General features: G+C 43.5%; 2 protein-coding genes across 3 annotated transcripts; one reads left to right on the top strand and one right to left on the bottom strand.

Annotated features, from left to right (window-relative positions):
• Window positions 1–10,418: 10,418 nt before the first annotated feature.
• LOC127305286 (uncharacterized) lies at window positions 10,419–12,033 on the bottom strand. The gene is made up of 3 exons (XM_051335698.2): window positions 11,689–12,033; window positions 10,883–11,119; window positions 10,419–10,778 (listed from the first exon to the last, which is right to left on the bottom strand). The coding sequence occupies exons 1-3, from the start codon at window positions 11,857–11,859 to the stop codon at window positions 10,641–10,643; spliced, it is 546 nt and encodes a 181-aa protein (XP_051191658.1). The 5' UTR covers window positions 11,860–12,033; the 3' UTR covers window positions 10,419–10,640.
• A 1,469-nt stretch (window positions 12,034–13,502) lies between these two features.
• On the top strand, window positions 13,503–16,148 carry LOC127305284 (ATG8-interacting protein 1). 2 transcript variants are annotated; one of them, XM_051335696.2, is made up of 3 exons: window positions 13,503–13,639; window positions 14,467–15,295; window positions 15,842–16,148. In XM_051335696.2, the coding sequence occupies exons 2-3, from the start codon at window positions 14,471–14,473 to the stop codon at window positions 15,941–15,943; spliced, it is 927 nt and encodes a 308-aa protein (XP_051191656.1). In that variant the 5' UTR covers window positions 13,503–13,639; window positions 14,467–14,470; the 3' UTR covers window positions 15,944–16,148. The 2 variants fall into 2 exon arrangements, with proteins under 2 accessions (XP_051191656.1, XP_051191657.1); XM_051335697.2 differs by having other exon boundaries at window positions 14,467–15,374.
• The last annotated feature ends 8,688 nt before the right edge of the window (window positions 16,149–24,836 follow it).

The raw sequence follows: 24,836 nt of genomic DNA, 5'->3' as shown, positions 1-24,836 counted from the left end.
TCAGTAAATAAATCTGGCAGGTTATTTGCAAAGTGTTGCAAATTTGTGAATCCTAGACGTATAGTCCATATTCTTGAGTACGTGGACATGAGGAGGAACGTGGAGTTCCAAATGATTTCCTGGCATTCTATTTGGTACTTGAAATCTCCCCCTAATGCCTGGAAATATCCATCCTTCAATATTTGCAATCAGCGTACGAGGCTATGAACGGATCCCTTATGAGGAGTTCAAGGTACTTAGTGATCGACGGAGATATGTACCCCACATAGATCCCTAATTTGTGGGCCTATGATGTACGTTGCGGTGGTGAGATCGGTACGCATGAAGCGATTCCGAACTTACGCAGATGGGAAATGCTTGGAGGATTTCCACGTATCAATTGCAGAGGGGAAGTTCTGCGATATGCAGTTAGTTAGTCAAGGGTGTGTAAAACCGCATGACTCCAATGTGAAGTTGGTAAAATTTCAACTCATTAACAAAGGTCGTGCAACGAGCCTGATCCTCTTGCTCAGATATTCAACCAAACTTTTTGTGTATGGACATATGTGACAAAGTGCTGAACTCCAATCTTCGAAAGCCATGCAATAATTATTGGAGGCACATAAAGAGAATTTTGCATAATTGTCCATTTGAATTGATTATAATTCATTTTCAGTCCACACTATGGTTGGAAGAGGCCACAAATATCACCTCGAATGCATTTGATCGAGGGACTTCAGTGATCCATCTTTGATATTGAGGTATACGAGAACCTCAAATTGAGCTACATAATATCAAATTATTAAGGAAACTTAGCTTCATGCAAATCATGACCAATGAAACTGATTTATGGGCAACATGTGCTACGGGTTGGATGTACGTGTAGTACAATCCAAACAATAGAGAGGGTACCTTTTGAAATACTTGTACCTCATCCATTGGATTGAATCCCGTAGAAATCTATATATCGAATTGGAGAGTTTCTATTGCAGAAACCTTTATCAAATATATAGAAGACATTCAATCATATTCATACCAGAGTGCTGATACAATATATTGTGAAATACAATATATATGTTCTATTACAACAACAAAAATGGACATGAATAAATCGATCACTAAGGAGATAATGAGACTAGTTAACGTCTCCAAACATGTCGGTTGAGGCATACTCAATGATCATGTTCTCCGTGCCCATAGGGTCTTGTGACCGCTAGAGAGTCATGGTGTTGCAATTTTGAAGAGAAACATCTCGCGAACAACCATCTCTATTAGTGCAATATGGATGAAGGTTGAAGTAAGCTTCAAACCTTTTTTCCTGAGGTCCTTTGCATGCTAGGGATTGTTAATACAGAATAACCAGATGTTGTTGGTGTGACATTCCTCTGTCATATGCGTATAGCATTCACACTCGATCTGGATGTATGTTGCCTTGTGATGTACATGACAACATACTTTTACTCTTCTGTCAGCGGCGTGGCTCCAGTCGGAGGTGAATTCCGTGGGGCTTGGATCGCACGCATTATCCCATGAAACGCAAGAGTGATCTTGATGGTCATGTTCCATGTAGTGTAGTTGTGGCCATTGAGGGCAAATGCCTCAAATCCTTTTTCGGCCAACATTTATTTACATGGGTGAACCAGAGATTATTAATTTACAATTGGTAAATCAAAAACCATCATGGTTATGTCGTAATGAACTTTGCAAAATTAATAAAGATTCAAGGCATTGGCTTGAAATCATTAGTGTGAACCTCAAATTGTTAAGTATGACACTTTGTAGATAATCTCCAAAAGAAATTTTGGAGTCCGTCTCTCAGCACTAGAGAGTATAATCTGATGAAATCAGTAGATACTCATAGTTCTAGTGCCTTATGTCATAACTTAATAAAATGTATGAGAGATTACTTGATAAAGTAATCATGGTAGTGAAGATAATCTGCAATGCAGTAGATCCACACACTACCTATGATCCCAAAACATCAATTTGAATAAGTCACTTAGAATTTTGCATTTATCAATTCCTGCTCGTATTAAGCCAAGGGCTTAATTAAGACGATGAACTGATTTTTTTTTATTTGCAAGAAATAAGGATCTCAATTGCAAATAATGGAGTAAACAATCTTAACATGTTTAGAACATAGAAATAATTTACACCACAATTTTATTCTGTAGTGTATACTACTCAACAGAAACATTATTATGATTCTATTTGCAAACTGATCTAGGACACTAGTTTCTAGCACTTTTAGGGCCACTTCTTTTGGGCTTAAGCTTATAGAGAAGCCGGTTTATGAATTTTGGTGGGGGAAAACTCCGGTGGAGAGAAGCTCCCAGAAACTGTTGTTTCACTTCTTTTGAGCTTCTGAAATATCAGCTTAATTTCTGTCCTGAGTTGTACAAAGTCTGTAATGCCCCTAAACTTTCTGTTGTTTAATAGATAGATATTGTTGCTATAGATAATTTGTTGGGCTGAATCAAGCACATTGTGAAAACTGCACCAGATCTGAATCTGAAGTTTGACAGTGGTGAATTTCGTTTGACGAAGGCCACAAAAAGAACTGAAGTAGCAAACAATAGCAGTAGCAACGACAGCTGAGCAGCATCAAGAAGATGCTAGCGATGCGGAGATGGAGCAGTACAACGACAGCACAATACCAGAAAATATCCAGAGAACAATTGATATCACAGATCGGGGCTGAGCTGGTTGGGAAGACGAGCTGGATGTCGCCGCTATGGGGAGGACGAGCTCGACGTGGCTGCTGCGAGAGGACGAGGTTGACGTCGACGGTTGGCAGGATGAGGCAGAGGTAGCAGGTTGGGGACAGGTAGTTCCCGAAGGACGAGGTCGGTGATGCCGGTTGGGGACGGGAGAGCTGCGGCGGCGGGTCAGCGGTGGCGTGAGCGGAGGCGGCGGGGTCAGCGGCTGGAGGAGCGGCGGGGGCAAAGGCTGGGGCGGCGGCGTGGTGAGCGGCGGCGAGCAAGGTGGAGGAAAGGAGATGCGAGCGATGTGTCGTTCTTTTTTTTTTCTTGATTGAATCCCCGGGTGTGACTTGGGCTGAGCAGATATTTCGGTGGAGTGGCATTCTTGCTGTGAAAAGAGCGAAAGTCAAGGGTAAGCCTGCGTACTTGTTCGCTCCGTATCGTAGAAGCTCGGGAAACGGCGGAGAAACACCTCACGAGCAGTTTCTGGCTATACACGTAAACTGGGCTTCTCGGTGGAAATAAGCCGGGCTGAAGCTAGAGACTTCTTTTGGGCTTCAGCGGTGTGCCACCTCGAAGCCGGCCAAAAAGCCCAAAAGAAGTCACCCTTAGTAATTTGCAAATGGAGGCACTTTGATGCAAAACTAGCAAAGGGATAAGGCTTATATCTTTATCCCGTGTTGTTCCCAATCGTGAGATTGGTTCGTCCGCTGGACACAGGGCAATCCGGCCGCTGCGCCGAGCACGCCGCAGATCGTGGCCGCCGCGACAGAGGGCGCGCCGCACGGGAAAGTTCCCGTCGGCTACCACTACTACGCCGCGCTTGGGGTTGACAGTCGCTCCGAGCCGGCAGCCGCGAAGCGCGCCGCTGGGACGATAGCCGGCGCCGTGGGAAGCTGCGCTAGGAGGTTGAGTGGCAGCATCGCGTCGGAAAGCCGTGGACGCGGGCGCCGGCGCACCGCAAGGATACGAGCCATGTGACGCCCCCGGTATGGAGGTCCCCGTCGGGCTGCTGGGAGGCGCGTCGGAGGGCGCCGTCGCACAGCAGGGGCTGTGCCGGATGGCGTTGCTGCACTCCGCGCTGGGCCTCCAGTGTGCCGGGGAGAGTCCTCCGCGCCGGCAAGGGTCAGCCGTGGAGCATGCTGCTTCGGCCATCGACATCACGATTCATGTTGCCGCTCAGTCGTGCCGGCCTTGAAGGACTAGTTTTGCCAAGTGCCGAAGGTACTAATTCCTGGAGTATGAACAAAATTGGAAAAGAGCACCTTGGTTCTCGTGATCTGGTAATCAGATTGATCCGGTCATCTGTAATAAGAAGCCACAGAATCGAGGCCGCGCATGGTCCGAGGACCGCTGTGCGCCATGCCGAAGGTTGCGTGGCTTCCATGGAAAATGATGACATCCGCCGTCTTGTTCCTGAAAACAACCGGCGTGTGCATGCTCGTCATTTTATTGACGTGATTGATGCCGCCGCGCCCGTTCATCCGTTCATCCGTTCCGATTAGGAGACAGCGTCAAACAGAGCAATAATTAGTTCACTCGTTTCAGTATAAACAGACGGTAAAGTAATTAATAGATGCGGTAATGATTGAATGGGGGCGAATGCAAGTGCATGCAAGCAATCATATTCTAATCGATCTATGTAGGACAATTTCCTTCTGCATGTCTACATGCAGTATGGATGTCCTGGTCATTTCTGCTCTGATGTATGAACGAGTGCATGATGTCAATGGATGTCTTGTTCCGCCGGACATCGTTTCTTAGATTAGGCCAAAACGAAATCGCCCATGTCCTGATTGGTTTCTGTTCCAAAGATTGAATGCGTTGATCAGGTAAGAACGATTAGCATGTGTGCATGCTATCGATCGTTGACATGTAGAGAGTTTCCATGGCATCTATGACTTTCCGATCCTTTGTTTCCCTTTCCATCTTGGCCAAACTCAGTAGTTTGAGCGTGCTGATAACGTGTTAGAAGTAAAGTCGAGAGGCAAAGGAGAGAGACAACAAATGATTCAACTGTGGTGTTCCATTGATGATTCACAACTTATATACAAGGGAAAGGGACGCGAATATGGGTCACGTCCGTTGGAAGAGGTGTGAGGAAGAGTTGTGTCTCTTGACCAACCAATCAACATAGAGAATTACATGAGGGAGGATTACCCCTTTAATTAACCTATTAATTAAATCCTAACAAAATCTATAGACACTATAGAAAAGAACGGAGGGAGTATATTTTTTGAAATATTTGATCAAAGTTAGTAAAGTTTGCCTTTTGACCAATCCTTAGACGCCTTACATTTTGGAACGGAGGGAGTAGATGGGTGAGTTCACAAATCGACTTCAAAACTCATTTCTGTATCTCAGAAACCAGACTGTAACACTAATATCTGTGGATCAAAAAGTACCACGGGTCAAAAAAAATCTGTAATGTTCATTCAAGAAAACCTTTCAGAAATTTCTCACAATCTTTCATGACCCAAACACTAAACATTAGGTTTCACTATTGTAGAAGTTATCCCAAAAGAACCAACACTGAATCATCTCAGCAATATAAAAGAAATCAATAATTTTTAATGGCAAATAACATTCATGTACATTGGCACATCAGCAGGTCATGGAGTAAAATAACAGAAACCTTCTTGAAATGCAAGAGCTAGCTAGTCACTAACAAATCAAATTTTATAAAATCCATACAGTTCAAGCGTTAACCAATGGATAATGGTGTGATGCATCATCTTATCATAATTCCTAAGTTTCAGCTAGCTGAGACATAGCTTATGTCTCATGCTTTAGCGCTGGATTTCGTTTCTGCTTGAAGATTCATGTTTGCCGCTCTTTGTACTTTGTTTAGACCCGCATCGAAACGCGCTAATGTAATTCGTTAAGTCTCAGTCAACTGAGACTTAGACACACCCTCATCTTATTACCTTATATTTCCATTTGACCTTAATGGCTGTCATCTTTTACTCTGCGCAGCACAAGTAATACTTTCAACAATATTACAATGGTAATAATCACGAATCAGCAAATGTCCCTCTCAGCATGCCTTTCGTATTAAGTATTGGACACCTTATGGAGGCAAAAATTGAAGAAACTGGAATAGACAAAACTCATATCTACACATATTTACAACCAGCCAAATCATATTAGTGTCTAATGGCCAGTTAGAGACATACGCTCGAGAAGTCATCAAGCAGCAAGATGAACAAGCGATACAAGGCTGGTTATTGTTAGCTTAACAAAAAAAAGATGTGAAAATCGTTTCATGTATGATGGATCAACGAATTATCGAAAAAATAATTTGGTTCTGTTACAGGCGGCACTGTAAATGAAGGCATGATATTACGTACCCACAGGCAGAGTTATCGCTTCTAGGCTCTGCCTGTCAACATACTCAAGGATACTCGGCGACTTACCACTTCCCAGTCACAGTGGGCAAAAAAACCGATGACCGAAGACCGAAACCGAAAAGATCGAGATCGAACCCGAAAAGATCGAGACCGAAATGACCGATAAAATATCGGGTAGAAAATTTTATAGACCGAATTAAGTTTGGTCAATTCGGTCATTTTGTTCTGAGTAACCGAATAGACCGAACTGACCGAATTTTACATAAGACTGTCCCAATCTTTAGACTTTTTGATATGCGTGAGATGTGATATTCTTGAATGTTCATAAACATCTCTAGCGTTGTTACGTTTTTATTTAGATTGTTGAATATTTATTCATGCCAATTGATAATAATATATGTAATGAAAAAACATCCAAAATACATCTAAAATGTTGCCAATCTTTTACTAAATAATGTCTAAGTTTTGCGTTGACAACGTCAGCCACACTATTCGGTCATGACCGAACCCGAACCCGAATTACAGGGTACCCGAATTTGTCGGGTAGTAAAAGTAACGAGTATATTTCGGTCTTCATTTTTTTCTGACCGAATTTGAAATAGATCGAAATACAAAAACGGAATTTTCGGTCATGACCGAATGCCCACCCCTACTTCCCAGTGAGAACCATGTAAAGGGAACCCCGACATCACGGTGGGGAGCATCTGCTCATGAGAATATTGGAACCTCAGATGGAAGCGGTGTTTAGATGAGATTACCCCATACGCCGGTCTCCGACGAGTAAGTGCTAAACAAGAGCACCTGAAAGTGGTGTATGGGGTAATCTCATCTCAACAACGCTCCCACCCCAAGATGTGTGGAGCATGAGATCCATGGCGGCATCCGAGGGGCAGGAAGCGGCGAACGCCGGCGTGAAGGAGGATCTGGGAGAGAGAGTCGTGGTGGCGGCTGCTCATCTCTAGCTCGCTAGGGTATTTGGTAGCGTCATAGCATTAGCCAATATATAGTGCAGAGGGTCGGCCCAAAGTTAGAGCAATTGAACGCGCTAATTAGGCCTAACACTATTCTTAAAAGAAGCCCAAAACGTCTTTTTCTTAGAAGCCCATGCTACCTGGGAATTCCTGATATAACCGACAAAAAATATTACTTGTATTCTTCCCTTTTGCTTAATTTTTTGTTCTTCCCGTAAAGATAGTATTCGTAAAATTCCATCACAAAGAAAATGCATTTCTTCCATGTTCTTGAAAAATAGGCCAAGTGTTCCCCTGCAGAGACTTAGGGCCACCATAATGGCTTGTATGTACAGACTCTGATATACACAACACTCCGTCAAAAATAGTTATACCACTCCATAAAAAAAAGTTATATGGCTTGTACGACACTACACAATCCTATCTTTCTATTTGTGTTCCAAAAATTCTGAAATAATTTGTGTGCATATTCAGTTTTCTTTTTACATCAACACAGGCAGCTTCATACGAGCTTGTCTACGGAAGAGGAACATTATCTGTATGTGCTTGTCTTTAATATCCAAGGTAATTTTTGTGTGTTTTCTATAGGTCAAACTCTTCTGGACGATGTAATTGTTATTTGATTTTAATAAAGCTAGATGACGTTCCCTAAAAAAGGTTTTTTCGCACATTAGGATTAGTTGTAGAAATACACAAAGCCCCTAATTTCAAGCGTGGAAAATAATATTATACCTTGATTTTCACAAAGCCCCGTCTTTCTACCGTGGCTGAACTGACTACAGGAGACTCTACATGAAACTATGGTCATTTGATCTGCTGGAAAATAATTAAATACTATGCTCGGCTACATTACAAATTATCCGGCTCAAATGTTGGCTTGGCCCTCGGAACTCAAATGCCTTGTAACAGCCTTCATGCTCCCACCTTAGTTTTGAAGAAGAGTGAGTTTTTTTTTCGAGCGATCCTAGCGGGATCGATTTTCATTGCCATGATGATAACGATAAATACATAAAAAAAGCATCCAGGTGCAAAAGCATAAATGAAGAACAGAAAACGCCGCCTACCGCTAGGGTTCGACAAGGCTACAAGCACAAGACAGAGCTCTCCTTTTTAATATGTACAAGTTCATAGGCACAAAGGGTCATCAAGAGCAAACAGTTGCAGAAGCAAACGCACTCTCTTTCATCCATCTCCATTTTAGCTTTTTTGCTTCCCCTTCATTTTTCTTCTTGAGAGAGGGAACCAGGGCAAGTCCATGCTCGAGTTGACAACTGCACTCCACACAAATTTAGCCGCGGAACATTCAAAAAACAGATGTGAGATGGTTTTTTTCTCATTACAGAACTGACAACTCGAGAGTTACCTGTCCAATTTCGTTTCAGCATGTTGTATTTGCATCCAATGTCATTGTGCTATATCAACCACAATCAAACCTTGTTTTTTAGCAGGATTTTGCTTTTCGAGAGATGCTTAAAGGACCTGTCAATGCAATTACTACACAAGTGTTTGTACCATGGTTTCATACTAAATTGGCCATTCTTCTTGTGAAGAAGAAGACTGTTTCCTTCTTGGAGGCGTCGCTTTTGGAGAGTCTGTTACTTCAGGTGTTGTCACGGTGGTGGTTGTATTGCTGTTGCTAGGTCTAGAAGGCTGTAGCAGGACTTTTATTTCTTAGTTTTCTTTTCTCTTTTTTGGCTGTGTGCATCCGTACTGCTATTAGGACGGGGCGTTGTTGCAGAGGCTGGATGTAATTGATATCTTTTGATATTAATATATTCCCTTTATCGAAAAAATTGCCGCACTGTGTATGCACGAAACAGTGCTACTGCGGCTGAATGCCGCTGTGGGCATGCATGCTACTCTGTAATCGAACTCGACTGCAGGCCCATCCAGATCCAGGATGGCGATGGCGACGACACCACGGGCAGGATAGCCTACAACCTGGACTTCCTCTACGGCTTTTCGTCTCAGCACGGTATTTGCACTGTTTATGTCTCTTCTTCTTGCGATGAACATTGCTGGAATCTATGCTCTTTATGTGGATGTCATCCTTGAATTTGAATAGAGACACATATCCATAACAATGATAATCTGGCTTCGATTTGGCCAATCGCTGGTTGGATCATAACTAAATTTATTTGTGTTTCTTGCGAGGAGAGAAATGAGAGATTGTGTTTCTCAAGGTTAGTAAAAGAAAGTTAAAATTCAAATGTATCATAAACCTAGGCCATATCAGAAAGAAATTTCTACCACAAAAGCTTAAGCTACGGCGGTTGTGTCAAAAGGTAAATCGAGGCTAATATTGCTTTGGCTTTGATTCACATATCCTTATCCTGATCAGAACGATTGAAACATTTTCTTTCTGCAGAAGCCAGCTCAAAAAATATATCAAATGTTAGCCAACTCAGAAAGGTAGAAATTGAACAAAAAAGAACATGCACAAAATGGGTCATTAAGGAACGTCAAAATCTCAACAGCTGATACAACTGACAGGTGAGCAAGATAATCAACCACACCTACACATATGCACACACTAAAAGGCAAACAAGATCAATTGACAGGTGAGCTCGTCCCAACACGTTTGAAAATTATAAAGCAAATTACATGAATCACAACGTAAGCACTAGTTAATCGAATGCCAATGTGCCTTCTACCTTTATGCCAGCTGAGGCACGTTTTCATAAATAAAATAGATAATAGACACAATTATTTCCTACAAGTTCACTCATAGTTGACTGGTGGATGCTACATAGAGGGTCCACGTCCAGCCAAATCCTAAGAAGAAGAGGAGCATACAAAATGGAAGAACCTAAACCCACAACTTATTTCTGCAACTGAAAATGTTTAATCAAACAGCCTAAACCTAGATTAATCATCCATAAACTACAATAGTGAAGGCACACAACACAATGATATTCCAAACAGAAAAGAGGAGGCATCGGCAAGATATTTAGATTAACTCATAGCTATATAATCTGAGGTACACAACTCGATCAGTTTTCAAACAACAATAGGAATAGATATACAAAACCTACCTACTGTCAAATTTACTGAATATCCGAAAACAGAAAATACTCATTAATATCATACAAGTGAAGGACATTCACACTTAAACTATTAGCTAGTCAGTTAAAGGCTTAAAGCTTGTTTCACATATTATTTGAAGAAAACAACTTGTACCAATAAATCCTGAAACATTCATGAATATTCATGATTTGTATTATCTGAATAAATTTAGCCCGCCAAGATGAAAACGGACATTTATCAGAGTGGTAGGCATCGGCTGAATAATATGAGGCTCGAGCTACAGACGTACATGAATTGGAAACAGATTATGCTACAGAATGCTTCACCACAGAGTTATCATAGAATCATAGATCTATAAGCATATTAAAATTTTGGCAGGCAAAATTGCAGATGTTCAAACATTAAACTCAATTCAAATAGAACAAAGCAACTGAATTTAACAGCTTCTGGAAGTCCACCAGAGGCTGTGCTGGGAGACACCTAGCATTTACTGGATTGACTGTCGATTAACAGTTTAGCGCAGTAATGCAATACAAAGAAAACCAAACAGGAAGTAAATACATGACAATATGATTTATTCTTTCTGGGAGGCTGACAACTTGTTTGACGCCTCAGGCCCTCTTTTCCTTGCGAGTCCTGCAGTTGGTCTTTGTCCTCTGGCCACGCACAGGGAGAGCAAGCTCGTGCCGGATGCCCTTGTAGCATTTAATCCCCTCCAGTCTCTCGATTGCCGCACGGTTAAACCGTTTCTGTAAAGCATGCCAAAGAACATTGGGGCACACTATTAAGTTTTTTTTTATTATTATTTCTAATGCACAGGACAATCACAACATCAAAAGGATCAGGGAATTACCAGGTCTCCTTCAATCATGTACTTGGCGATCTCCTCGCGGAGGGTGATGATCTCCAGCTTGGAGAGGTCCTTGGTGACTTTGTTCTCAACATTGAGTTCCGAAAGGATCTGACGGGCGCGTGCCCGCCCGATGCCGTGGATGGACTGTAGCGAGTATTCCAGCCTCTTGTGGTTCGGTAGCACAACACCGCCGATACGAATGGAGTCGATGAATCCACCATCACCAAAACCTCCATTCTGTCAAGTACCAAGATAAACCACAAGAATCGGAATCACAAAAGCAGTTGTCAACATATATGTGTAACATATAAAGGTACATTTTTTCAATGTGTGGAAACGTAGGAAAGAGAATAGCAAAGAATCACTCCTATAGCATCCACATAAGTATTTACAGTGGTCCGCCTGAAAAACACTACCCCGGTAACGTGCTAGGGACGGGAAACTCATGATTCGGAAGAAATCGTCCACGTGAGCACCAATCATTCAAGCATTCCCATCCCGCAGGATGCCCCCATCTTGTAACATCCGGAATTGAACAGCTGTGTTATGCGAACAACAGAAGCAGCAAACACGCCTAGATCCAGTGGGACAGTACATAGCACTAGCCCTTGTTTCAAAGATGGTAGAAATGCAAGAGCGGGTCAACTTCAAGAGAATCATATTCTTTTTCACCACAACAATCTAATTTGTTCCTCATGAACAGGGTTAATTTTGGGGGGTGCTCTACAAATACAAAGTGCCACCGCATTACTCAATTCCAAACAACACTGAAACAAGCAAGCTCAGTTAGGAATAAACGCAGGCACCTGGCGGGCGAGCATGCAGGCTGAGCCGGTGGAGATTCCAGCGGAATGAAGGGAAGGACCGAGGCCACCTAACTGGGCTGAGCCGACCCCGGACCCAGCCGGCGCTCCGGCGGCAGCACCGGCGCCGCGGCGCGCTAAGCCGCGCAGGATGGACCACGTGCGAGACTGCATGATCTCGACTGCGGCGCCGCTTGTCGCGCGCACGCGAGAAGAGGGAGAGGAACGCGACCGGGGTCCGGCGGTTGCTAGAGATGCGGCGGCGGGCACGCGTCGACGGGCGAAACGGCGGTGTGGCTAACCGGCGGCTGGGTTAAGGAACAGCGATCAGGGATTGGAGCCTGGGAGGAGTACCCGCCCTGTGATTATGGGTTGGGCCGGTGTGGAGACTAAAAATGGCGCACGGCCCAAGCCCATCGAGGCACCCGTTACCTTGGAAGAGCAAAAACTTGTCCGTTGGGCACCCGGCTAAGCACATCTCCATAAAGCCGGCCCAAAGTAGCGACCCAAAAGTTTCGTTTTTGTCCGTTTGAGTCGGCCTGTCGGATTGAATGCGTCTCACGGTTCGGTCGACACGGACATAGCACCCAGTAGCACCACCCCGCGGGCCACTCATTTGGTCTGGGCTGGTGTATTTTGACGATGTGGTAAACCCTACTGGCCCTCTGTCGTAGGTCGCGATGGCCCAACTTCGTCATTGTACTTCGCGGTGGTCGACGGTGCAGAGGCAGCTCCCTAGATCAAGGCGAACCGCCGCCTCATGGTGTACTCGTCGTTGAGGGCGAGCCGCGCATCTTCGCGGTGGCGTTCCTCGGCTAGCGTCTGAGCGTTTAGCTCAAGGATCCTCTATCGCTCGGCCTCCATGAGGAACCGTCCAGCCTCCTCAGTAGTCAACCGCTCACGGGAGATCACCATGGCGCGCTGGAGAAGCTGTTGGTCCGCCTGCTGTAGGATGCGGGCCGTGCGCCAACCGGTAAGACTTCGGTATCACCATCTGATGCGGGCCGGTGACTGGCTCCTGCTGCTCCTCTTCGGCTTCCTGTTCCGCGTCAACATCTTGTTGTTGTGCGTTCAGGAGGACAGACTCCACTATGTCGGCTTCGCTGAGGCCTGCGTCGACGATGTCCGACGGGCTCCAGCTCTGCGCCGAATGAGGAGGCGGAGATGGAGGGGGAGGCGTCGTGCGCCCGTTGCGACCCTTCATGGAGTAGGGTGGTGGCTTTTTTGTGAGGCATGGTAGCTACACGTCGGAGATGCTTGGTGGGTGGGACTTGGTGGTGATGCCCACGGCGGATGCAACGCTTAAATAGGCCAAGGGCATTGGATGCCGGCGCGGAGCTCGAGCGTCGGCATTGATGGAGCAGCCAGCGCAGGCGACCGTGGCAGTGACTTGTGGCCATGGCTGCAGCCGCCGGTCAGCCTTTTAGCCCTCGAGTCGCGTCCCTCGCTGCCGCCGGTTAGCCTTTCAACCGCCAGGTCGCGTTCGTCGCTGCCGCTAGCCAACCTTTCAGTCGTTGGGTCGCTTCCATGCACACGGGCAGACACGGGAGGACGACACGCTCGTTGTCCGCGCCGTGCGTCGGTTCCCCAAATTTAGTGAACGGACAAATCAGTCCGTTTGTGTCGCCTCGCTGGAGCGTGCTCGGGCTGTCTGCATGTCCACATGTCCACGCCGACCGTTTCAGACAGCCCAGTGCCGTTTGGGTCGGCCCGCTGGATATGCCCTAACCCAGCCCAGCCCAAGTGCCCAACTCAGTTGGCACGGTTAGAAAAAAATCCATCCACCTCCACTCACGACAAAAAAGAAAGAAGAAAAATCTGGGCACGCAACGTGACGCCACGTCTCTCCCCACTTCTTCGGTAGTTCGTCTTCCTCGTCTTCCTTTCCCCATCCTCGTTCGCTCGCTCGCTGCCGGAACCTGCGACTGGAGCCTGCTCTACTCTGCTCTCGCCGGTAAGTACTCCCCGAACCCCTTCCTCCTCCGATCCCCCAACCCCGACTGCCCGATGCCCCGATCGGATGCCTCTTTTCCGGCTGCTGGATGGGTTTCGCGCGCTGCTGCGGCACCCTAGCGGTCTAATCGATCCGAGTGGACCGGGCCGGCTCATCTGTCGATATACTTCCTTCCAGTTCCAGTTAGTTGGTTAATCAGGTTCATTTCATACATGCCAGTCCGGATTTGGATTTCTCTCTTAGTTCGTCAGGTTCGCTGCTTGCTAGACCGTGTCAGTTTCTCTAGTAAACATAACGGGATGCACTAGTTTCAGTAATGAAATTCCTCATGCCTCTGGCACTGGTGGATGGATGTTTCGACTGCTGGTTCTGGCACAAAAGGCCTATGGGAGCCTGCCTGCCTGAATCAGCAAAAACTGGCTACTCAACCTACGACTAGGCCCTGCTTGCACTTACTCTGCTTCTTTTTTTTTTTTTTTTTTTGCGGGGCACTTACTCTGCTTCTGAACCATAGCTGTTTCATGTTCATCTCACAAGCATAATCTTTTTTCTACGCAACTACGGCGGTCATTCATTAGCCAGACTGAATCTTCAGCATAGGCTCAGCCCGCTACTTTTATCTAGTTTTTTTATTCTCTCATGTTTGCATCTCACTACTTACAAAATCACGCATTATGCAATAAAGCCAAACTGCTTGTCAATGTATAGCCTTTTCTGACTTGAACAGATCGCACTAGTTACAAAACCATGCATTATGCAATGCCAAACTGATTGTGACGCATAGCCTTGCACGCACGGTTGGGTTTTCTGACTTGAATGGATCGCAGGAAGATGGAGCCTGGAGGAAACGGTGGCACCGGGCAGACCTCTCCCCGTGGGAATGACTGGGAGGTTGTGCAACTGACTGCATCAAACTACGCATCCACACCTGGTCCGGCACGATCCGAACCTTCCGACGAGGAGTCTGCGGGCCATGTGTATGGCACAAAGGGGGATGATTCAGCAGCTGCGGCACTGATGATGTCTGGCCATTTCTCGGTGCCTAAGAATGAGGCTGAGAATCTTCTGGTGAAAGCTGATAGCACACAGCGCGAGGAGGCGCGTGACAGCCAGTATGCAGTTTCTGACACTGGTGACGATGAGGGGGTCGAGGAGAAATTGAAGGGTGATGATGTTGATAGGATCTCATCCCTCGACAAAGGGAAAAGCCTTTCGTCGGTTGATATGAAGCCTGATGATGGCAACACATCCCGTGGGTTGAGTTTGGCCGCAGAAGACGCTGTTATGTTCTCGTCATCCGGTCAGACTGCAATGGTTGACGCTGAGAAAGAATTGAGCTTGTCAGCTACTGAGAGTAAAACAACTGAGGAGAAAAGTGAAGATCCAACCCTGCAAAATGTGGACACTGTCACCGGTTCATCCAAGGTTGTTGCTTCTGGTGAAGAGAGCAGGCCTGATGGTTCTCGAGGCCCACCCGGTGCTTGGTGGCAGAAGCAGATTATATCGCTGTACAAGAGTGCTAGGGAAAGTAACAAATTCTGGCCGATTATTGTGGCCGGTGCTGCTTTGATGGGGATGGCGTATTTCCGGCGGCGCTGGCTCAAGGGCAAGCTGCATCTTCAGCAGGTCAAACTGCAACCTGCTAGCAGCAAGGAGGTAATCGTGGGACACCTCCCTTTCCAACATACTAGCCAAAATTTCCAAACTGAACAGACTAGTTGGGCCTGAAATCCAGGTAGGTGATAGCATGCATATGTCTTATCTGAAAAGTATTACTCATGTGCTTTAATGAAAGTTACCTATATAATTCGGAGGAAAATCAGATTGTTTGCCTTTGCTATTCTTGTAGTATATTGCTGATTGATGTATCATGCATGCTCTTATGATACTACTCAATTGATAAACACATTGTTAAGGAACACTGTTTTATTTTTTCATTTAATAGTTTATTTTCCGTAAGAATTTAATTTCCTATAACCTACTATGCTTAAAAGTTCTCGCCTGTAATGCTTTGTTAATCGTCATATAGTGCTAGAATTTCCCAGGTACTTTGATTTTAGAATCTCCTGTAGCATGTTAGAAATTCCCTGACATTTATATTGCTGCAACTTCTGTTCGTGTCTCTTTTGTAGCGTGCTTAGATTTACAGTCCCAACTGGAAGCCAAGTTCGAATAACCACCAAACTCTTATTTACTTTTCAGAGGATCAACCACGCTGTCGCACCGTTAAACCGGATTAAGGACATTCTTGCTGCGGGCAATCACCCAAGTCCAGCTCCCCATGGGCACGCTCGATCGAGTTGATTGCCCTTCCTGTTGACGTAAGATGTATCCTGAAACTACTGTGTGCCATGGAGACATCGACAGTACTGGATATCAAGGCGATGTGCATCATCGTCTACCCTGATGCCCCAGAACTTGTGGACGTTTATGCGTGCTGGCCGTGTAATTAAATCTCAAACTCCTCCTTGGATATGTAAATATGTGTGAGTTTTGTGTGGTTGCTTTCCCTCTTTTGGAGGAACTGCCCCTGGCCAGTTCAACTACCTCTATGAATGGTTAACCAAATCGGTCGACCAACTGCATGGTCAACTACAAGAACTACCTCTCCATGTGCCGAGGGCCGAGGATCCCTGTGATGAGGTGGTTTCTGTATTGGTGTTCTCGTCGCGTACTGGCCAGTGGGCGAGGCGAGAGTTTGTGCCTGGGCGTTGCGCCCCTAGACACCTCTATGATGCGGTGATTGCGCCACACGGCCAGTGGGAGCAAATATGGAAGTCAGCTGAGTACTGGCGGGGGTCAATGTATGTGCACTGCACTAATGATATCCTTATGATCCTTCGCACTTCAGAGGGAGTGTACGACATGGTCCAACTTCCCCAGAAAGGTTATAATGAGAGAAAATATAGGTGTAGCTACTGGGAAAATCTGCCACAAGCGTCCGTCTTAGCCAGCTACGAGAGAGGGTTTCACTATGTGGTACTCAACAAATATCAACTGCAGGTATGGACACTAACTGAACCGGCCAATGGTGAGCTAGGGTGGAAGATGGAACATGTGGATGACCTTAAGACGTATGATCCCAAAATAAACGACCCACCTTTCGATGATGAAAAGAAAGTCATGTCATGGGGGATGGTCCCAAACAAGAAATCAACACTCAGCTTGTTTGAACATCGTAATATTCAAAACGACATCTACGATGCGAAGGTCGAAATAGGCGAAATAGTCGATGACCTAGGTAATTCTTCAGAAGAATGCATCCACGAGGAGGATAGCCTAGACGACACTACCGATGATGATGACAATAACACAGTGAAGGAGATACATACGAGGATGAAGATGTCGAAAGCATAGGGAGTTCAGAGTGCTCTTGGAACTCCAACGAGTACAACTTCTTGAAGGAAAACTACCTCGGCTATCGAGACCCACCGCATTTGCAGAACAGCTATATCATAGGGTTGCATCCTTATAAGCACGTGCTCTTCCTTCATCACGATGGTGAGGTCGTGGCATACCATCTCAATACCTCGAGAATGCAAAATCTAAGTTGGTGGTATGCTTGCGGCATCACTCGTACATTTCCTTACAGTCCGTGCTACATCGATGCGCTCCCCACAACGAAAATGCCATATCCCGATGGTTATATGCACGACTTGTAAAACCTCAACTCTCTAGATAAAAGAACATTATTGTGAATATAGACCACATTATCTTTGTCGTGACCGTGATATGCACGAACGATCTGAGTCGATGGTCGGAGGAACTATTTTTCTTTGTTTTATACCATTCTAATAGATACTTGTTGGTACTGTGATATGCACGGTTGATCTGAGTCGATGGTCGGAGGAACTATTTTCCTTGGTTTACCATTCTAAAATCTAGTTGTTGGTCAGCTGGATGCATATATCAATTTTTTAGGAAACAATATTACGGATGCATGCCTCTGATGGGACCTAAAAATTTGTACTTATGGCTGATTAGTACTCCGTGCAGCTAGTAAAAGCTCTGCCTGATAGGCTTTGTCTGCTGTCCCACAGTGCTAGAATTTACCACATATTTCGATTTCAGGAACTCCTTCCTCATCATCATGTAGCATGTTACACTATGCTGGCATTTATACTATTTTAACAACTTCTTTTAGTCTCAGTTTTGTAGCATGTTTAGTTTTCACAGTGGCAACTAGAATCTGAGTTCTACTTCTAATTAACACCAATCAGCCTTTTACTTTTATGAGAAATCAACCAGGCCAGTGTACCGTTAAACCGGATCAAGGACAATCTTTTCGAGGGCAATCGCCCGAATCCAGCTCCCCATGGGCACGCTCGATTGTGTTGATTATCCTTCCTGTCGACGTACGATGTATCCTGAAACTAATGTTTGCCATGGAGAGATCGACAGTTAGGGGTGTTGAAAATTCAAACCGGTGGAAACCGTTTTAAACCGTTTCCTGATGGTAGTTCACTTCCCTTCACAACTCTAATCTCCACTTCCAGTTTAATGTACAAAAATGAACTAAGCTAAAACCGGTCAAACCATGAAACCGTGTTTGCCCACCCCTATCAACAGTACTGAATATCAAGGCGATGTCCATCGTCGTCTATCCTGATGCCGCAGAACTTGGGGACGTTTGTGTGTGCTGGCTTTGTAATTAAATCTCAAACTCCTCCTTAGATATGTTAATACGTGTAAGTTTTGTGTCGTTGCTTTCCCTCTTTTGGAAGGACTGCCCATGTGGCTAGTTTCACAGTGTTGCTACTGCAGCAATTTGTTAGCCAGGGCATATATATTGATCTCGTGATTTTTATCCAGCTTGCATTCTGTAATATACACGTGATGTTTTTTCTGGATGTGTAATATCTATTTTGAAGGGAATATTGGTTTATTGGGACACACTTGGTACTAGCTGGGTGGTCCAGCAGGTCTGATCTCCTCCAAGCTTTACCCGGCGACGCGCGTAACATGTCGGCCCAGCGCCTACACCAGATCAACCACAGGCAGTTTCCGATCGGTACGCGGTTGGAATAGGACACCATCATGGACACGCACACACCACTAAAATTTACAAATAACTCCTTTTGGAAGCTACAAGAATAATATGATATATCTAATACCATATTTCTTAGCAATTCATGTTATTAAAAAACCATCAAGAAGTAAAAGTTTACACAGGCAGAATGTTTCTTTGTGTGGTTACCATTGGTGGATCGTTTGAACATGAGGGATATAAGCGTTAGTGATATTTGGATACATGAGTTGACTATGCAATAGGTGATAGCAATTGAAGAGAGGTGAGAGATCACCTCTTTTTTTTTTGACATGGAGATCACCTCTTTCTAATTGTGAGAACAGGGCAGGAGGCCAGTCGCCGTAGGGCACGTAATAGCACCCCTACAGACCAGGGTTCGGATCTCGTTGAGGTTGAATTCAGGATGCTCACATTTCCTCTTCATATAAAAAATTCAGCTGGGTTCCTCCGTAGCTAAACTTTTTTTCTTTTTCCAGTTGCATGTTTCTTCAGGCTCGGTAAAATTTCTTGAGATTTGTCACTTGCACTTTGTGGGGGATTTGGAAATTTAGGACCAGGAAAGATCGCTGAAGGGAAGAATTCATCATTGCAGACTTGCAAGGGAGAGTTTAGGCAGGATCCGGCTCTTATTATCCACAGGGTTAAGCCTGCTCGAAAGTTCCTCTCTCTGAATTGCTGAACACATTTCAACTGTTTCATTGTGTAATTTATCTTTTCTTGGGTCTCCCCTTTCCTTGTATAGCCCCATGTAATTATTTTCTGGCCCATCTCAGGCCATTTATAAATTTATAAAAAATACACCATAGGGGATTTCTCATCGATTTCATGGTAAAAACATCTTTCAATTCCCACTACTTAACCTCTTCTGGAGACAATCCTCGATGTGTTTTTTCTTTTTTCCTTTTTAGTCTCTGGTATTGGATCAAAATACCGAAATACCTAATTGGAAACTTTTCATGCTCACATCCGAATAATTTGTCATATTGATCGGTTGCAGCTTGGGCACCCTTATAGCTTCCGATTCTTAGCCTTTTCAAGGTCATGATCCATAAAAAGAATTATGTTGCTGGTGTAGTGAAATATAGGTAGTTCACCATCAACTAGATGTGGAACAACCCCTCAATTTGGCAATTCAGTTTTGCACACTCAGTCATGAAAACAAATAAATATTTCATAATATTGGATAGTATGATTTATAATGGGCGGTCTAGCTTGAGCTCTTAGATTGTTTAGAAATAGTGACCAACATTGTCATTTTGTTTAATGTCCACACTACCTTCAATGATACTTCTGCTAGATAGAAGGGCGAAGGCCCAACTACCTCTAGCTTGTCATTCTCAAGGTCTATTGAAAAGACAATTTTATGTTATCAAACATCTTTTTAAATTAAATTTAAAATATAGCTCTGTTTTTTTTCTGGTGTAGTTCGTGGACAATCTAATAAAGGATCACCACCACTTCGAGGATGTTCCTCCCTTGCGTAAAGGTTGTCTGAGTCAGTCATACCACATGGCCCACAACCAAATTAAGCATGAGATTTGTATAAATTTTGAATCTAAGTTTAATAAAGCAGATCAACCTATATTGTTGGATTCGCTATACGTAAATAATCGTAGGCAACAAAATGTTGTCAACAAAATTATGCCAAAACGAGTCCAATTTTCAGGAACGAAGAATGGCTAATGAATCTAGAAGGCACCACTTAATGATATCTCAAAAGTTTCGGTAGCCTAGGGACTTATTGTGCTCCATTTGGAGGACCACTTTTCTCACTTCACCGTAAGTGCTAGTCTGAGCAATTGAGACAAGATAAACTATCAGAATCCTGACCATTATGAAACGACCTTCGGTATTATATGGGTACATTTGTTCAGTGTCCGTCCAGACTCATATGACTCTTCTCCCCTGAAAATAAAGAACACTCATATGACTCTTAGTTGGAGGTTGGGGCATCCTGCTTTATTCTTGTGCTTGTTGAACAATTCTTGTAAAGCTATGACGAATTGTTCATGAACTTGATTTATCTGCAATTACCACGTACACATGTGTCATTACATATACTCAGTATAAACTAGCACGGTGTCCCGCCTGAAATGCTTATAATTGTCCGTCGGTTATTATACTCACATAAGTATATATAATTTATTCTACTATAATAGGTATCTTGATCTTTGGTCAAAATATTGTAGAAATAGTAAAATATCTTGATTGCTGAAATTCTGCAGAAGTGCTGGTGGAAGCACTATTCAAGTAACGCAAAAGTGTTACTGTAGTGTCATATTTTAGAACTTTTTTTCAGCACCCATAGGTTATTGTGAAGCGATGAAAAATAGGGTAGTAAGGATAAAAATCACCAACTTATTATAGGGTGATAGAAACACTAAATTGAACGGGGACAATGCGTCGCGATTGAAAAAGATGACGGAGGACAGAGCAATTTTTTTTCCAGAGATACCATAGAGAAGGTAATAGTATTTTTGACGATTACAAGAGGCGGATGGTTATTTTTGTTTAGGGTCTATATCCTTGTATTTTTTACTTTCTAACTCAACTCATTCACTGCAAGAAGTTTATCTTCATAGAATTGCTTATTAGGGTGTTTATAGGAAAATCTTACAAAAACAATTCACTAAAATTTTGCAACTTTCGTTATTTTAATTTTAGTCACCATATGCACCACCTCTTGTTCATATCACGATCTTTCAAATGTCTCACTTATCACTGTGATTTGAGCAAATCTTTGTACATTAAAGAATAATAAACAAACCCATGTTTAACTGTTTCTTTTCATTTTTTATATTTTTTGTTACTTATACTTGCAAAATTATTAGGGTTTTATGGCTTTGTGGGATAGTGTAAGGAATACGTTATGTGCAGAAAAACACTTTTGAAAGTGTATGAAAGGTTCACCTCATCCATGGTAGGTTGTTCATTTTTCTGGACTTCAATTGGTCTTCCAACAAACACATCCATAGGTGATTTGAAAGGGATATGTGTCCTGCATAAAATAGTACAAGTTTGGTCATGCAAATTTGTTTATTTATCTTCAATATAATTTAAAGAACAAATCGGAATAATAAAACACTTAAATAGTCAACTATAAGGAAAAGTGCATGAGACTTGCATGCATATATTTTAAGACAAGATGTGCGAGTGTGTGCTTTCATGTTGCTGTTTCAAGTTATGGTTCTATGTATCGGGATTTTTTTCTTTTTAATTTCTTTTTTGTTGTGTGCATCCTTTATACCATTAGTGTATGATACTATTGTAGACTGTGTGTAATTGGTATCTCCGCATATTAATATATGCTTTTTATCAAAAAATAACTGGGACTGTGTAGGACGCTAGGACAGTACGGGATGAAGCACACGAGGGCGTTTGCAAACATGTGCAACGCCCGCGTTGGGGCCGAGGCCATGTCCAAGCTAGCATCCCAGGCCTGCTCGACCTCGGAGTACTGATTGATCCTTCTCGATGCAGTTGATTCATGTCGTAATAAGAAAAGCATACAGCGAGCAGGCATGCTAGTACTATCTACTAGTGACAAATAAAAAAATCACGTCTGTAAGCACCAAAAGTTGTACGTACTGGTGGCACCATAGACTTGAGGCTCATTTCAGTGTGTAATTGTGTATGATGTGTGCACAGGATTTGTAAATGAGGTTCATATCAAGTTTATGTCCCTGGGATCAACTTAGTAGCAATTACCTGCAAAACAACTAAGTTTTTTTTTAGATAAAAAGAATATATTAATATTAAAAGATACCAGTTACACTCAACCTCTGTAACAACGCCTCATTTTAGTGGTAGGACGGGTGCACACAGTCAAAAAAGAGTAAATAAAACTAAGAAATAAAAGTCTCGCTACAGCATTCCGGACCTAAGAGCATCACTAGTAGAGCCCTAAACCCTCAAATCTTCAAAGCAGCTTAAGGGTTGAGAATGGGTATTTTTTTTGGCACTTTTGAGGGGTGAAAAACAGGGGTAAAGACTAGAACCTCAAACCCTTAAAAGTGAGGATTGAGGGCAAAGACTAGAACCCTCAAACCCTTAAAACACTCATTTGATATATCACAATTATCATCATCTCAATAACGGTTTGAAGCACATAATAATCATTCTAGTTATTATTACAACACCAAATAGTACTTTGAAGCACATAATAATCATTTAAGTTATTACAATAATTGTTCAAATCAAATACGACATAGAAAAGTAAAACAAAGATAGATCATGGGCTTTGGCGCCGCCCATCCAACTGCCAATGGTGCTCTACAAGATCACCCCGGAGCTGACCGAGTCTTTGCATCCTCAATCGCACGATGTGCTTCAAGAACTCTTGTATGCGACAAGGGTTTCTTTCCGGTTGCACACGGGTATCAACGTTGTCATAGAAACAAGGAAGGTTTAACCCTCTCTCATCCTCGAGTATCATGTTGTGTAGAATCACACAACATTTCATGATGTTGATCAAGGTTTTTTTGTCCCAAAAACGAGCTGCACCCCGAACTATAGGAAACCTTGCTTGCAAAACACCAAAAGTTCTCTCAATATCCTTGCGTGCTGAAAACAAATCGTGGACTCCTGTGCTATTGTAGCTTTCCTTCTCTAATACGAAGAAGGTTTTCAATACGGGTGCACTTATAAAATTGCCCGGTTGCCTTACTACTACTGTTTCACATGACTACATGAGGCAGACTTAGAAACCGGCGGCTTTTCTCTTGTTTCCTTATACAATCCGGAATTGACTCCGTTCATATTGAATTAATGCCTAGTTGCACAAATCTATAATATCTATAAAGTTCATCCCCACTAAAATGCATTTAATGTTTGCAAGCTGAAACATTATGCAGCCACATCACCCCGATTATTTCTGTCCGTCGGATATTTAGATGTGTGGTCTTCAATTATCTAACATAGTGCTGACTCAGTCTCATGTCATGCGGTACCTGTGTATCAGTTATTAAAAGGAAAAACTGAAGGGTCTTTCCATCTGGTCGATTACTTCTCCCGTCTGGAGTCTGACCATGTTCTCACTTCGTATTCTGATTGGTCGCCTCTTAATGGTGATCCTTTTTGGATTCCATCATCTTGAAACGGCATCACTTATTATTCATTTGTTTCATCAAATAAATACTGCATCTCTCTCATGTTTCGACATACCGGACGAGCGACTGGAAGAGAGCGTCGTTTACATGGATTGCCTCCACATTCGCCTCAGTAGCGTTGGATGCTGCATCGACCTGGACCTACATTCAACAAATTCAACTCCCACATCTGCTTCAATAAGGTCTCTACGTTACCCGTCAAGCTTCCAGAGCAGTCTGCAGTTGCGAGCTCGCAGGTGGTGGCTTAAAGACGTAATCCGGGCAATCCCGATTTATCTATTTTGATGGGTTTTTTTACTGGCTTCTGATCTTCATTCATCTACCTGCAGGACTACCACAAGGTTTGGGATTTTTCCCTGTCGAGAGAGGAGATTTTGCAGACTTGGCATGCATCTTCGGTGGTTTCATGCCTGCAGAAGTGCCGTGCATTTTGGCTTATTTGGGTTACGTTTGTTTGAGCGCGCAAGGAGTCATCAGCAAGTAGTTCTTCTATGAAGGTTAGCTTTCTGCAAATCACGTTTCTACAAGAGACCCCTTCAAATTCTGTTCACCAGGTGAAGCTTCTTCAGATTAACATTTATGTAGTTATTGGACGAGCCAGTACTGTAAGGTAAGAAAGCATTTTCTTCAGGAAAAAAAACCGGTTTGATAGCATAGATAGACAATGAAAATATTGTGAAATTCCTATATTTTCTTCATTGACATACGCAAGAGTTTTATACCCAGCAGTCTATAAATGAATGAGTACTCAGTTCTGTCATTCTTAAGATTCATTATTGTACCATTGCAGCACATTTTTCTATCTAATTGAACATTTCTCGGTCCAAAATAATATATTGATGTGTTATGTCTACTTATTTTTTTTCCTTACTACTCCCTCTGTTCCATTCTATAGTGCCTATGGTTTTTTGGCATGGAAATTAGCGCAAGAGTATTTTTTCACAAGACCCCTAGCTGAACGATTTGAGATCAACGTAAAATTTGGGAAATCCATATCTTACTAGCTTACCATAACAAATTTGGGAGCTGAACGATTTGGGAGCTGAACGGGGAGGGGTTA

Source organism: Lolium perenne, chromosome 6 (genome assembly GCF_019359855.2).
Source record: "Lolium perenne isolate Kyuss_39 chromosome 6, Kyuss_2.0, whole genome shotgun sequence".
Taxonomy (NCBI): Eukaryota; Viridiplantae; Streptophyta; class Magnoliopsida; order Poales; family Poaceae; genus Lolium; species Lolium perenne.
The sequence above is the reverse complement of the archived record's forward strand: the minus strand, read 5'-3'. Positions and strand labels throughout refer to the sequence as shown.